Source organism: Theropithecus gelada, chromosome 17 (assembly GCF_003255815.1).
Source record: "Theropithecus gelada isolate Dixy chromosome 17, Tgel_1.0, whole genome shotgun sequence".
Classification (NCBI taxonomy): Eukaryota; Metazoa; Chordata; class Mammalia; order Primates; family Cercopithecidae; genus Theropithecus; species Theropithecus gelada.
In genome coordinates, this window is record NC_037685.1 from 16,215,053 (window position 1) to 16,231,026 (window position 15,974).

Here is a 15,974-nt window from a genome sequence, read left to right on the forward strand (position 1 = left end):
TGTTAAACTTTTGCTCTAACCTCATCTTCCTGTCTGTGCTCCTTAATCATCTTGGAGATAGGAAAAAGAACTCCGGGCATTATCTCAGACAATGAGAGACTATTATATCTTGGTGCACTGCTGAGACTACAACAGTAACACCAATGTTATGGTGTTAGGAGGTAGAGCTGTGGGAGGTGATGAGGTCATGGGGTGGAACCCATGAATAGGATTAGTGCTCTTCTATAAATGAGACCCAGGAGAGGCCCCCTGCCCTTCCACAACAGCAAGAAAGCACCACCTATGAGGCTGAAAGTGGGCCCTCACCAGACACCTCATCTGCTGGTTCCTAGATCTTAGACTTCCTGGTCTCCAGAACTGTGAGAATAAATTTCCACTGTTCATAAGCTACCGAGTTTACAGTATTTTGTTATAGCGGCTTGAACGGATGAAGACTGATTATCTAAAAATATTGGAATTAACAGGGTTGAGAGTGGTTAGAGAATTGCTTCTTCTGTCTTTCTAAGTAAACTGTATATGGCCATCTTCCCTACCCATATCCCTGTGGGATCTCCTTTATTCTATTCCAGTTCTCTAAATGAATGGATGAGTTCGAGGGATGTGTGAGGCTGGGAGAGTATACCTCAATCTCAGTGTACTTCTTAGGCCAGTTCATTAACCTCCCTAGCCCTCAGTCTTCCATTTGATAACATAGGGATAATACCATCTCCTCGTAGGTTGTAAAAATTGAGAAAGTATGTGTGAAAATGCCCAGGACCGAGGTCATTCCTTCCTTCTGCCGACTCTGGCTCCTCCCCTGCCTCCCTCCTGTGATTCCTTTGTGTTGGCTGCCCTGATCCTGTGACTGTATGAGGGGAAGCCTGACCCTCCTCTCTCAGGTACTACCCACCACTGAGTTCTCTGAACTTGTTTCATTGTTAACTTCCTTATTTTTAGCATACTTGTTTCTGTTTCTTAAGGCAGAGGAAACTTTAAGTAAAATCTAGATTTCCCCTGAAGACACTGCTTGCCTTAAATCTTTCTCAACTGGAGGCTGGTTATCTCCCAAGCTCCTCCAGTCATATGGTTACAATGTGTGACTGATTTTTCTCTTGGTTCCTATTTCCAGACCACAACCTACAACTTTCATTCAGTAATTGCCCTTCCTCCAAGCTAAAGTCATCTAGAGTCATCTAGAATACTGCCCTTTCCACACTCCCTTCACTTGCTGATCTCCAACACATCATCCCCTCCCTCCATGCATGGCTCACATCTCTATTCTGTCTATCATCCTACATAACCTTGGCTTCACATCATTCTGACCTTGCTTCCTTCAAAGCCTGCTACTTCTATTTAAAAAAACAGTATTTGAGGAGAAACAGTAAAACAATTTTTGACATGAGCAAATGGTAAAAAGTAGTCATACTTGAAAAAACCCTACTTATCTTTATTTTGAAATGGATAGTATATGTTTCACATGGTTTAAAATCAAACTGTTAAAAATGATACGATTGGAAGCCACTTCCCCGGTACCCTCATCTTTTTCTTGTTTTTCCCAATAGTTAATCAATAGTATTAGTTTCTTGAGTATCTTTCCAGGGGTTTCTCTATGTAAATATGACTAGATAGTCTAATTTTCCCTCTTACAAAAGGCAGCATACTACATACCCTGTTCTGCAATGTGCTTTTTTTTTTTTTGAAACAGCTCTGTCGCCCAGGCTGGAGTGCAGTGGCGCAATCTTGGCTCACTGCAACCTCCACCTCTCAGGCTCAAGTGATTCTCCGGCCTCAGCCTCACAAGTAGCTTGGATTACAGGTGCCCGCCAACATGCCTGGCTAATTTTTGTATTTTTAGTAGAGATGGGGTTTCACCATGTTGGCCAGGCTGGTCTTGTACTTCTGACCTCAAGTGATCCACCTACCCTGCCCTCCCATAGTGCTGGGATTACAGGTGTCAGCCACCCCACCCGGTCTAATTTGCTTTTTTCATCTGATACTATCTCCTAAATATCTTTCCAAATCAGCACACAGAAACGCCTTTTTTTTTTTTTTTTTTTTTTTACTGATGCATAATATTAGCTACTACCCTACTGGATACTAGCATTGTTTATACATTTTTATGATCACAGCAATGCTGTAGTTAATAACCTTGTTCATTTGCCCTTTTTTATTGTCCTCACATTTGTAGCTATATCCCTGAAGAGGGAGTGCTGAAGGGTTCATACACTGGTAATTCTGAGAGGCACTATCAGGCTGTTTTCCAGAGAGGTCTGTCACTTGCACTCTGATAAGCAACAGATGGCAGTATGTGTTTTCCAGCTTTGACAACATGGTATATTGTGTTGTATGTACTTGTGCATGTATTTTCACTAGTTTCAGATACATCATATGTAAAATTCTCTCCTATGGTCGCATGGACCTCTCCTTCCACTTCTCTCACTTCCGTGAAGCCTGGTATTCCACTTCACTGTTCCAGCAGCTTCCTGTCCTCTTCCAGTACTTTTAGCTTCTTTTTGGTTTCGTACTTCTTTCCCCTCAGCCTGCTTTTCATAGACAATCATTTTTCCTGTATTCTGAGTGGTTTCTTTAATTCCCTTGACTTTCTGATGCTCACTACACTGCTGATTCCCAGCCATTCTAGATTAAATCATTTGTTCATTCTATGGCAATGGTTCCAGGCTTCATTAAAAAAAAAAAAACCACTGAATCCTTTTAAATGGTTCTGTAATATTGAACTTCATATGACTTTTTAGTGTGGAACAGCCATCTTTTCACCAATCCTTAGTAGACTGCATTCTCACTCCCCAAGAGATCTGCTCCGTCAGAGCTAACTCCTCACTCACGATGATCAGCTTGCTTCCTACTTCACCCAGAAAGTCATATGCTTACAAGGATCAAGGAATTCCTCCTGCTTCTTTAGGCTAGTTTGAATTGAGTTTCTGTCACTTGAAACAAAGAGCGTTCATATTAATGTTTACATAAAACTACAGTATATAGATCATAATCGTGATTTTAAAATATTGAAAGCATACCTGCAGGACAGTGTGGTAGTTCTTCCTTAGGAATGCTAGTCATTCTTTGAAAATCATCATGACAAGCATTACAAAAATGTGTTGTTCCAAAACAGAAAAAGACAGCCACTGAACAGCAGTAGCGACATTTATATTCCAAAAAGTCTGTGCCATGTTTGGGACACATCTATAGCAAAAGAGAAAAGACAGACACAAGATCATAGTGAGACTATTTCAATCACACTTAAGATAGGCATATACATAGATAGCTCCTTAATTCATATTTTGAGGGCATACATAACTCTAAAGATTGATTGAAAAACTGATGATACACATGTTTGAAAACTAACAAATAAATATGTGGCTCTGCCCAAAGGTCTGGACAAAGATCCAAGTTCTAATCCCATTTCCATCATAATCTATCTGATTTAATAAGCAAGCTACTTAATTTCTTTATGAATGCTTTATGGCCTGTCAAACTGAAAATTAATGAAATTAACCTCTCTCATAATCTCACAGATATGCTGGGAATATTTCACTGAAGAGGGGAAAACCTAAAAGTTTCACTGCAGGTTTAAGAAACTAAGAAAATAAGTAAATTTATTACATTGTTTTAACTATGGTGATCATTTCATGGAAGACAAAATTATAAAATAATTACCCAAAGGAAATAATATATATGAAATAATGTGAAAAATTATACAACACTGAACAAATATCAGAAAATACCGAGGAGAAAAGCCTGATTTATATTCCCACCATATTATTGTTTTAAAAAAATATTATTTAACATTTCTAAACTGTTGTTTCTAATACAATGTCTTGCCTACCTGAGCCCTGGAAACATCAGAACAGGCACCACAAATGAGCTCTCTGGGATCATAATCATCTCCCTGTCCAGCCTCAGCATCACAGCGAGCTTCACCACCAAAATATGCCTGTGGAGAAAACACATCTAGATTACAGCAGGAAAAAATAAAACTCTGGCATGGGAGATACAGTATGGGCATAGTGAAAGTCAGAGCAAGGGGTTTTAGAAAATACTAATATCTACTAGAGCATCCCTTGAAATGCCAAGTGCATGCCCGTATTGCTGACTGTATGTAGGGTGGATCAGGGTAAAAAATAAAACTATTTCTTCTTTTTCTTTCTTCCCCTCCTTCCTTCCCTTCCTTACTTCCCTCCTTCCCTTCCTCCCCTTCTCTTCTCCTCTTCCTCCTCTCTCTCTGTTTCTTTGAGACGGGGTCTCACTCTGTTGCCCAGGCTGGAGCACAGTGGCACAATCATGGCTCCCTATAGCCTCAACCTCTCGGGCTCAGGCGATCCGCCCAACTCAACCTCCTGAGTAGCTAGGATCATAGGTGCACACCACCATGCCTGGCTAATTGTTTAATTATCTGTAGAGACAGGGTCTCCCTACGCTGCCCAGGCTGGTCTCAAATTCCTGGGCTCAGGTGATCCTCCTGCCTTGGCCTCCCAAAATGCTGGGATTATTGGCATGAGCCACCATGCCTGGCCTAAAGCTATTTCGATTCTCAAATGGATTCACGTTTAAAGTAGGGAGATACATTGTCCTATTAAAACAAAATGACAAAAAAGCATAATATTCCAAATAAATATCAACAGAATGTTAAGTAGTAAAAGGTATGCTTTTTTCAGGGTCAAGTTTGAGAAACTTTTCTCATTTTGAAATGTTAAAATATATATTCCCTTCTACTATTTTAATAAATATGCTTAGCAATTCTCAATTTATAATACTGCAAAAGTAATTAGTATAGAATCGTAATTCCAAGGCTAATGGGAAAGAAAAAAGTACTTTTAAGCATCTTCTGATCACACATTTTTTAAGAAGGAAAGGCAGGCTGGGCATGGTGGCTCACACCTGTAATCCCAGCACTTTGGGAGGGTGAGGCAGGCAGATTCCTTGAGGTCAGGAGTTCAAGACCAGCCCGGGCAACATGGCAAAACCCATCTCTATCAAAAATACAAACAAGCAAACAAATTAGCCAGGTGTGGTGGTGTGGACCTGTGGTCCCAGCTACTCAGGAGGCGCAGGTGGAAGGCTTGTTTGAGCCCAGGAGGTGGAGGCTGCAGTGAGTTGAGATCATGCCACTGCACTCCAGCCTGGGTAAAACGTGAGACCCCATCTCAAAAAAAAAAAAGGCAAATTTGGTAATTCTATTCACAATACTGCTCATAGTTATAAAGTTATGCAATAGGCAGGAACTCAACAATTTCCAATACAGACAATTGAATAGAATTTGAATAAATAAAATTATCATGAATAAATAAAAATATCATGATGGGTGATTTATCTGTATTTTGCCCTGGGCAGAGAATAAGTGACACCAAGGAACTGGGACAATTTGCATGCACATCATGTCTCGTAGTCAAAAAGCTATGTCCGGATTGGGAATAAACAAACTGAGTCAATATAAATCTATTACTTATACTAGAAAAACAGGTTCAAAGACAGGATCCACTGATGCAGAGGTTATAAACGGTCGTTCACCAGCTAAACCTAACCCTGGAAGTATTTTGGTTTGTCCTGGGGACTGCTTACTCCAGCTGTTTCACTTTTCTGTATCCTCTGCTTGGCTTCCTAAACATTTGATCGCTACTCTGAAATAGCACAATATTCATTTATAATGTTTAGTACATGAAACACACAGAAATACTATTTTGTTATTTGTAACAATACAAGTTTCATAAATGTACACTATTGGGTGTGCACGTATCTATCTGCCTTTCTAGCCATCATCTCGCTACTCAGACATCCATTCATCCTGTATTTTCTTTTTGCTACACTGGGGGACTATGCATCTTTCTCATGTAGTCATTCGTTCACTCATTTATTCACTCTCCACTTAACTCTGTATCTAATAAGTGCCAAGTACTAGAGATGGAAAAATGAAAAAACATAGTCTGTGTCCTCAAGGAACTTATCAAGTGGTGCAGAGTGATAAGTGGTCCAGTAGTCATGATGCAGAATAGGCAGTACTATGCTACTCAAGGAACTTATCAAGTGGGGCAGAGAGATAAGTGGTCCAGTAGTCACAATGCAGAATAGGCGGTACTATGCTAGACGCCTGCAAGATACCAAAATCATGTGGTGGTGTTGATGGAAGTGAGATGGAGGCATGTTACAGAGGAGGTGAAACCTGAGCTGAAGGCTGAGGTATGACAAGACAGATTAGGCTCTGCATGACAGCATGTGTGTATGGGGCTGGGGGTGCCAGGTCAGAGTAAAATTTGCAGGTGGAGGTAGGGAAGAGCATCCTTTGAACAGCAACGGACTGTGCAATGGCAGGGGGTGTCAGTGGGTGGGCAGACAGGGCTGAGTCTGGGAAATGCAAGTTATTTGATATGTTGTAGCAAATGTAGAGCAAATGATAGCATCTTCGGAGATGAGACTGGAGAGGGAGACTGGGCTACGGTATTATAGTAGAAAAATGATACAATTAGATTTCAGATCTAGAAGTATTAATTAGCAGCAGTGTAAGGGATGCAATGGAGGAATTACAGGTTCTACACCCAAGCTCAGGAAGAAGGCTACTGTAATTATCAAGGAAAATGATTAGGTTTGCTGGAGATGTAATGGAAGGAAAAAAGGACTCAAGAGAGATCTGGAGACAGAATTGATAGGATTTTGTCAATAAAGATCAGAGACTGGTAAAGTCATTTTTTTTTTTTTTTTGAGACAGGGTCTCACTATGTCACCCAGGCTGAACTGCAGTGGCATGAACACAGCTCATTGCAGCCTCAACCCCCTGGACTCAAGAGATTCCCCTGCTTCAGTCCCCCAAGTAGCTGAGACTGCAGGTACATGCCAACCTACCTGTCTAAATTTTGTAGTTTTTGTAGAGATGGGGTTTTGCCATCTTGCCCTGGGTGGTCTCAAACTCCTGAGCTCAAGAAATCCGCCTACCTTGGCCTCCCAAAGTGCTGGGATTACACGTGTAAGCCACTGTGCCCGGCCAAGACTGATGAATATAATACCTGACATGTGAACTCTGAAGTATGTGTGAAAGATTCAAATGTCTGGTACACAGTTGGATATTTGTAACTAAATCTCAACAATTTTGGAAGGTCATAAAGGTATACGTGGTAGGTGAAGGTATAGATGTAAAAGAGGTCACTCAAGGTAAGAAGTATTTATTAAGTAGCCAAGAACAGAGCTCTGGGAAAACAAATATGTAAGGGGTAGGTTAAAAAAAAAAAAAAGAAGTAGTTAAAGATAATTGACCAGGAAGGAAGGAGGACAGAAAAAGACAGTGCTGTCCTGGAAGCCAAGGAATTAAGAGTTTTAAGGAAGGAATGGTTAGCAGAGTCAAGTGAGAGAAGTTTATTAGAGAAGGAATTGCCCTGGGCAAACAGGTTATTACTGATGGGAAGTGGCTTGTATACAGAAATACTGCATGTCTCCAAAAGTTTGTTCAGGTTAAATAAAGAATCCCCAAACAAGTTAAGTAAACTAGTTTTACTGGAAACATTGGGAAACATTGTACCAAGCTATCTTTTTAACTTCAGGCTTAAGATGGAATAATTAGATATCACTGCACAATTTGAATTCTTAATCATATAGGTAAGCTCTAGTTTTTAAAACTTCTCAGTATAATTTATAGCATACCTTTCTGCATTTGTAGCAGACATAATATGCATATCGATTCATTGCATAGCCAGCTGGGTCATTATAAAACCTCACACCAGGAGTTGTGATAGCTTCACTCTTATGCAGACCTTCATATTCCAATCTCATTAAGGCTTTTCTTCTGACATCCTCATAGAGTTCTTTTATTGGATCAAGTAGGTCTTTTAGTACTATGTGATTAATTTTGTTCTGCAATAAAAAATGAACATTCTTTAGAAGAATCATTTATCAATCAACTCAACACATACTTACTATGCACCTAAGTGCCAAGCATTGTGCTAGAAGATAACCACAGAGCACACATATTCTAAATAAAATGTCATTTGAAAAACACCCTGTAAAGTCTTTAGAAGCCCATATTTTCCCAAGAGCAGGGAAAATGGGGCAAACGGGACACAGAGAATGAAAATTCCATTTTATTAGCTTTATATTTCCTGAGTCTGAAATATATCTCCTGTTGCCCTAGCTATGGTGGAAATAAAGTTACCTTGCTGCCACAAATAAGACACGCTGTCTGTGTGTGTGTGTGTGTGTGTGTGTGTGTGTGTGTGCGTGTGTGTAATGCTTCCTTGAGGGGAAGGCAGAATGCCAGGTGACAGAAGTGAACAGGTAGTATTTGCTATAAAACCTTCATGTATCTATTAATATTTGCGGCAACATATGAGAGGGGAGAGCAAAATACTACAATCTTTTTGATTATTCCTGTCTATCTAGACAATGATTGTACTAAGTCTTTCCATATTATACTCTTCATATTAGTTTGCAAATACGAAGATAAGAAAATAGGAACAGCTTAATAGAACAAAAAGGAAAGATGAATTAATAGGGAAAATGCTGCCACACTCTTTAAAAAGAGCTTTTTGTTAATCATTATTAGCTTGCCAAAACAACTTCCTACTTGCTGACTACCTTTGTAGAAACGTGTCAAAATGCCAAGAACTTTCTCCTTGTTTTAACTAAGCTCTAAAAGAATCTGTTCTAGTGGTACTGAGGGTTCCAATTTCACTCTTTAATGGCAGGTATCAGTTTTTACAAACACCAGAGGATCATTCTTTTTAGTAGTCGTTGTCATGTTATGTCAACTGACCTCTCTGGTGGTCTGAGAGTAGAGATGCATGCCCCTTAATGCATCAGGATGTTTAAATGAACTTTTTCATGTCATATGTTTAACAGAGTGTAATCAGTTTTAAATGGACAATTACTGTTTTGAGATGCATTGTAACAGAGAGATTATATTCTCTCTCTGTTTCTATCTCTCTCATTCCACATGAATGAGAATGGAAGAAATTGCTAGTGACTGGTGTATAAAACGTAAACTGGAGAGGAAACCAAGAAATGCTGACATATGTTTATTTTGAAAGGTGAAAAGAAAGAACAAAAGAAAAAGAAAGTACACGATTTCAGTTTCTTTCCATACCTTACAAATGGGACAAGATATAAATCCAAATGTTATCCTTGGGCCAAGCCATCGATTTTCTAAAACTCGCCGACAGCACTGTAAGTGGAATACGTGACTACAATCCAGCTTAAATAAAGAAAAGAAAAGGACATAAGCAAATATAATAATGATAAACAGTTGAGTGACTGGGAGATTATTTAATGCAAGGCACTACTTAAAGAAGGTAAGAGAAAAATCAAGAAATTTGCTATAATGAAAATTCAATGGGACACTGAAATTGGGACATTATTATTTACTAAATTTCATTATAGTAAATTGGGACACTACTAACTAGGCCTTCGGCTTCTCCTACTTTTTTACCATTCATATATTAATGCCACCTACATAAAGTAAGCCAAGTTAGGAAAAAACGTAAAATTATTCAATTTTGTATCTCACAGAAAGAAGAAGAAATTACTGATTTATGATTTTGTTTTGGAGACTATTATTATCTTGGAATCACGAGAACTGAAAATATAAGCAACGGGTAAAAGTTAAAAAAACTTATTGAGTGCACAGTAACTTATATATGTATAAAAGTATTTATCATTATGTATAGATCAATTATATAATGTTGTAAAAATACCATTCTGGATTTTGGAAATTAAGAAGAGCCTTAGCTATTGGGGGATAATCTAATAATCCCCCCTGAACATTTTATACATTCTGTTGATTATAGAGGCTCACACAAATTCACAAACTAATGCTGAGCATGCAACATAGGAAGCACAGCATAAAGAGGCAGAATTTACTCCTCATTAGCCTGGTAGATGCACAGATTAAAAGAACACTTCTGCCTAGCGATATAAAAAAAAAAATTTCAATCAACTTTTTTTTTTTTTTTTTGAGACTGAGTCTGGTTGTGTTGCCCCGGCTGGAGTGCAGTGGCATGATCTCGGCTCACTGCAAGCTCCATCTCCCAGGTTCATGCCATTCTCCTGCTTCAGCCTCTCGAGTAGCTGGGACTACAGGCGCCCGCCACCACGCCCAGCTAGTTTTTTTTTTTTTTTTTGTATTTTTAGTAGAGACGGGGTTTGACTGTGTTAGCCAGGATCATCTCGATCTCCTGACCTTGTGATCTGCCCGCCTCGGCCTCCCAAAGTGCTGAGATTACAGGCGTAAGCCACCGCGCCTGGCCTCAATCAACTGTTTATTTGACAAATATATTCCCCATGTTAATGTCTGGATACATTCAATACTTTAAAAGCTGAGGCAACCTGAATGGCTGGTGCTGCTGAGAGCGCTTCGGTGAAACATATCATACACATGTCATCGGCATCTTGCTTCAGGCTTGTGGCACTTTTGTCACAGCCGTGTAGACAGGGCAGACAGTGCTCTTCGTTTTTAACACCCCCGCATGGATGGCCACAAGGATGCGTCTTACTACAGGCTATCTTGGCATATTCCTGTTAAAGATGAATTACAATGTTACACAAGTATTTAAAAAGGCACACATTCTGGTAATTTTCCTTATTATATAAATTTCCACAGATTATTTTCCCACAGGAAGTATCTATGCAGGCCAAGTAACAACAAAGTAAAGTTATTTCTAATCTTTGTTTGAATATAAATTAGGTTTCTTAACAAAGTCTGGTTTTTTTGATGCGATTTTTAAAAAATGCCACTCTCTATAAAGGGAATGCTGATAAGTGAATTATAATTTCATCTTTGTTATCATGCACAGATATGAAGCAAAAAGTTCCTGGCTGGGAGTCGTGGCTTACACCTGTAATCCCAGCACTTTGTGAGGCTGAGGTGGGCAGATCACGAGGTCAGGAGTTCGAGACCAGCCTGACCAACATGGTGAAACCCTGTCTCTACTAAAAATACAAAAATTAACCAGGCGTGGTGGCGCGCGCCTGTAATCCCAGCTACTCAGGAGGCTGAGGCAGGAGAATCACTTGAACCCGGGAGGCGGAGGTTGCAGTGAGCCGAGATCCACGCCACTGTACTGCAGCCTGGGCGACAGAGCCAAACTCTTGTCTCCAAAAAAAAAAAAAAAAAAAGCTCCCCAATGTATAATTTCCCAGTCACCACTCCCTGCATCACCAAAACGTGTTTTGTTTTTTTTTTTTTTTTTTTTAAAAAAGGTACCTCTCACTCTCTGAGCATATCCACATTCTTATTAAATGAATTGAGAAACCAAAAACATTTGGACAACATAGAATATGTTTATATATGTTCAGGACTAAAGAACTTTTAGATGTTGAAAATGTATTTTAAGGAAATAAGTGAATAATGTGTGTAAGGGATAAAGGAAATACAGTTCATAAATTTTTAACTGTTTCTAATACAAAAGTAGACATTAAATACATATGATCATGGTAACTGAGAAACACACAAAAAGAGTGTGGTTTGGGCTTGAGAGCTTTATTTGACCCATTCTCCAACTTTGGTAATGCATTTGACGCTTCACATAGGTAATACATTCATTTAGGACGCTGAAGTGATGCTGAGCTATAACTCTTATCCATGTGAAGTAAAGGTGTCACAGGGGAACATGGACCATTGCTCAATGGGATAGCCTGTGTCACTATATACTCACCTGGCAATCTGCATCAGAACAAACACTGCCAACAGCAGATAACTCTGTTCCACTCCTGGAACCACAGAAGCGACATGCTTCTGAGCTACTCGTGGTGGGTTTGCCTAGGTTCAAGCAGAAAAATAAAAATCCTTCTGATGGATATGTTTTCCACATATTTTAACAGAACTAAATTTTAAAAAGCAAACTAGGTTTATATCAGTTGCTATCCTTGGTAAATCAGCCTGACAGTTTTAGAACGGAAGGTTTCTAAGTTGTCCTAATTATAAAGTAAATAATGACACACACAAAAAAGAAATTAAAGACCTATCTGAAGCCAAACACATTCTTGACTAACATATTTTTTTCAGTGAAAGAAACAGACTAGACTTCTAGTCAAGTTACCAGACTGAGAAGATGTGACAAGCCCCTGACTCCAAATGCACAATACCATAAAAAAAAACCCAAAAATTAAATAAAACTACACAGAAGTTAGGGAAATCTTTAAGTATCTTTATATAACAAAATTATAAGGCATAGTATAAAGCCTATCATCAGAGTATGAAACTTGAAAAACAGAATTCCTACCTCAGGAACTCTGCAATTTGAAAAGGAATTTAAATATGTTTGAAATACTTAAAGAAGAAACAGAATCCATAAAACAAGAACAGAGCAATAAGAAAAAGAATGTGAAGGTTTGAAAATTACAGACCAAGCTGATTTTTAAACACAGATATAAAAATCTAACTATAATTAATATCAATTATTGAATTCAGCAATATTTACAGAACAATCTATTTAAAAAGGATAGTTTATATCATGACTACAAGGATGGTTTGACATTAGAACATTTATTAATGTAATATACAGCACTGACAGATTATAGGAGGAAGAAATCAGGTATAAGAAAAGAAGGTCATGCCTTTGCAGCATGAAAAGTCACGCTAGAATTCAATTGATTCAGATTTACACCTAACTCCAACATTGGAAGTTTGTGTCAGTCAAATGACAGACTGCAGATGTGCTGAAAACTGAGAATTTGTAAGATTCAACATAACTTTGAACTAGGAATATACAAGATTTACTTTAGAAAAACAGCAAAATGAAAACTATGTTTTAGAGATAAAAATACATTTAACATACATAAGTTACTTTTTGTTTAATGTTTATTCCTTTTTGTTAATTACTTTATTGCTATCAATGGAAACAGTACCATTCACAAAACCTTCAGAAGCATTAGGTCTACAAAAATCTCTAAAAATATCATGAAATCATACAACTTTATAATAAATAGAGATCTTAGTGATCAACAAGTACAGCAATTTTTATTGTGGGGCAACAACTAGCAGAACTAGAAGGGAATTATCAGTAGAAATCTATTTTATCTATGGAGCCCCATTAGTTGTGACCCTCTCACTTTATAAATGAAGTCAATGAGTTCCAGAGAGGTTAAGTGACGTGCTCGAGGCCACACAGCTAGTTAGTGGCATATCAGGTTTTTTGACTTTTGGTCTAATGCTCTCTCCACCATAGAACACTATATATTTAGTAAATATAATAACGTAGACAGTGAACAATGATGTCATAATTAAACATCAGAATATCACTCAAAATTATTCACAGTTTAGTTATAATCAGTCAGCATGGTTTAATCTTTTTTGTGAGTTTTAAAGGCGTGGCTTAATCTTTAAACCTTTTACCTGTGTGTTCTCGGAATTCCACCATTGCCTTCATTGTTTTAGAATCTGCTAGTGCCATCAACCAGAACAATTTGGTTCTACCACAACCTTCATGAAGGTCAACCTTTATAGCTTCTTCTTCTTCTTTGAAGACCTATTATTTCATTAAAGAACAGGGAAAAATATGCTTATTTATCACACTGAAAGGGGGAGTATAAAATTATTCAATAATAATAATGGCTTTCATTTAAGTACCCTAAGAAGTTTTGAATATTTCCAATCTTCTCTTTAATCTTCACAGCAGTCCCTTTTTTATAAATGGAGAAATTAAGTATTTCTAAACATAAAACAACTTGCTATTTATAGATGGTAAGTGAGACAGCTGTGAACTCAACCAAGGTCTTTGATTCCGAAGTCCACTTTCTCCCCCTACAACACCAAGCCTCTTTGACACACATTTATTTCAAAATTTACTGAACATATTTTATGCTCCAGAGACAAAAATCTTCACCTGTCTTTGATGAGTTTTGGTTCTTCGATGAAGGTGAAGGAATCGGTCACAGTCTGTACATAAATTTCCACAGACATTGCATAAAATGATTGCTGCTGTTTCACCATCATCATGGTTATCACACATAGGCTAAAATAAGACATTTCCATATGTTACATTAGATTAACAAGAAAGTCCCAGACTCTCAAACTGAATGTAATTTATTTACAAAAATAAATGGTTATTCTGAAGTCTATTAAGAATTTAGAATCTGAATATTAGATAGAAATTATTGCAAATGTACTTAACTATAAAAATTATCTCTCAAAACTCCAAATTCAATGATTAACGCACTTTGCAGGTTCAATGATTAATACAATGAACAGGTATACTTTGTTACTTAGAGACTTAAGAAATGTCTGCCCCATTATGTATCCAAACATTCTGTATGCCAAAGGAATAAACTGTTTATTTTTGAAACTTGAACATTAATAAGAAAATGGTAAAGGGCCTATAGAAAGTTTTCCCTTCTAGTGAACTTAAAGATACCCATCAAACCTACTTAAGTATATATGTGAACAGGTGGTGTGTCATGTTGCCTGTGTTATTGCTTTATTTCCTTCCTACTATAAGACTGACTACATTTTAGGAAAATATCTAGCCACTGAATCAGACTCTGGCTAAAAATAAATTTTGATATGATGCAAACATGACTCAGAGAAGAAGAAGAAAGCTCTTTTATACACTTAAAAGCCCCTGAAGTTTCCATATTCTATGAAGAAGGGATTCTCAGTGAAATAGACTTGTGAGATGAACTTGGCCAAAGGGACACAGTCTTTCAAGAGATCCACTAACTGTGTACATTGATGTGTTTTTTGTTTGTTTGTTTGTTTTTAAGCTAAGCTAAAGCTTACTGTAAAGGAAAGCAAGATAAATTTTTACAAAATTCTGATCTCACCATTTGTTTTTGTTGTCCATCTTTTCCCATCCATCTCCCCGAGGAGAGACGATCTACGTGGTCCTGATCAAGAACACATAGGGATGCGAGAGCAAGCCAGAGCTGTTGAAAGGGAAAGCTGTTACACTACTGAATTTTCAGGAAAGACTTATGAAATGCTGACTGTGACACATCACAACAGCTCAATAAATGCTGGTTGATTTTGAAATACACAGATACTCAGTGGCACTCAAGTCTTCCTGATGTGGTAGCAGGTATACACGATCACTGTCCTATGTGCCATGCATACAGAAGGCACTCAGATATCTACTGAACAAGTGACTTTTCTCTGATGAACCCCCGTCTTCTATCTGACAAATAAAATTATCCTTTATTGTTCTACTATGTAAACAACATATGAATAAATGAATTGGCATATTTAATATTTACTGTACTAATGCCTTCTGCATATTTTTCCATTTAGTATCATCTGACTGAAGCATTAAATGCCAAAGAAGGTGGTACAGCAACTGCTAAATTGTGTACAGTCCCATGAGTATCAGGTACACATTAAATCCTTCTAGATAATAAAAGTTCCTCGGAAGTCTTTGTTGCCCCAGAAGGCCTAATACTATACTCAGTGCACTTTGTCAGAAATACATAAACGTCTAACAAGCTTTAGAAAATGTTCTCAAAAATATGGCCGGGCACAGTGGCTCATGCCTGTAATCCCAGCACTTTGGCAGGCCAAGGTGGGTGGATCACCTGAGGTCAGGAGTTTGCGACCAGCCTGACTAACATGGTGAAACCCCGTCTCTACCAAATACAAAAAAAAATTAGCCGGGTATGGTGGCACATGCCTGTAATCTGAGCTACTTGGGTGGCTGAGACAGGAGTATTGCTTGTACCTGGGAGGCGGAAGTTGCAATGAGCCAAGATCGCACTATTTCACTCCAGCCTGGGCATCAAGAGTGAAACTCCGTCTCAAAAAAAAAAAAAAAAAAAAAGAAAAGACAACTGTTCTCAGAAATTGTTAAAAATTTCTGAGGTTTAAAGGGTAAGCTTCAGTTTTATATAGAATGATATATCCCCTCATTAATGAAGAATAGAAAATGACTTAACTAGCTCAACTCTAAGAAGCGCATGTGTCATTGGATGCAGAGAGCAAGAGATGTTAAAATAGGGACAGAAAAATAGAAAAAGACAAATAATGCATGCAAGGAGGAAAGGGAATGCAGACTGAAAGAAAGCAATACATGAGTGGT

The 15,974-nt window shown here is 38.1% G+C and overlaps 1 protein-coding gene across 1 annotated transcript in view; it reads right to left on the reverse strand.

Moving 5' to 3' along the window:
* The window catches only part of MYCBP2 (MYC binding protein 2, E3 ubiquitin protein ligase), a 282,706-nt gene that overhangs the window by 3,622 nt on the left and 263,110 nt on the right, over positions 1-15,974 (reverse strand). The window contains exons 74-82 of the mRNA XM_025364179.1: positions 14,731-14,832; positions 13,794-13,922; positions 13,304-13,436; positions 11,625-11,728; positions 10,297-10,485; positions 9,059-9,166; positions 7,621-7,830; positions 3,821-3,928; positions 3,012-3,177 (exon numbers count right to left, since the gene is read on the reverse strand). Of these exons, the coding sequence (XP_025219964.1) occupies positions 3,012-3,177; positions 3,821-3,928; positions 7,621-7,830; positions 9,059-9,166; positions 10,297-10,485; positions 11,625-11,728; positions 13,304-13,436; positions 13,794-13,922; positions 14,731-14,832 (1,249 nt within the window). The remainder of the gene's footprint in view (positions 1-3,011; positions 3,178-3,820; positions 3,929-7,620; positions 7,831-9,058; positions 9,167-10,296; positions 10,486-11,624; positions 11,729-13,303; positions 13,437-13,793; positions 13,923-14,730; positions 14,833-15,974) is intronic.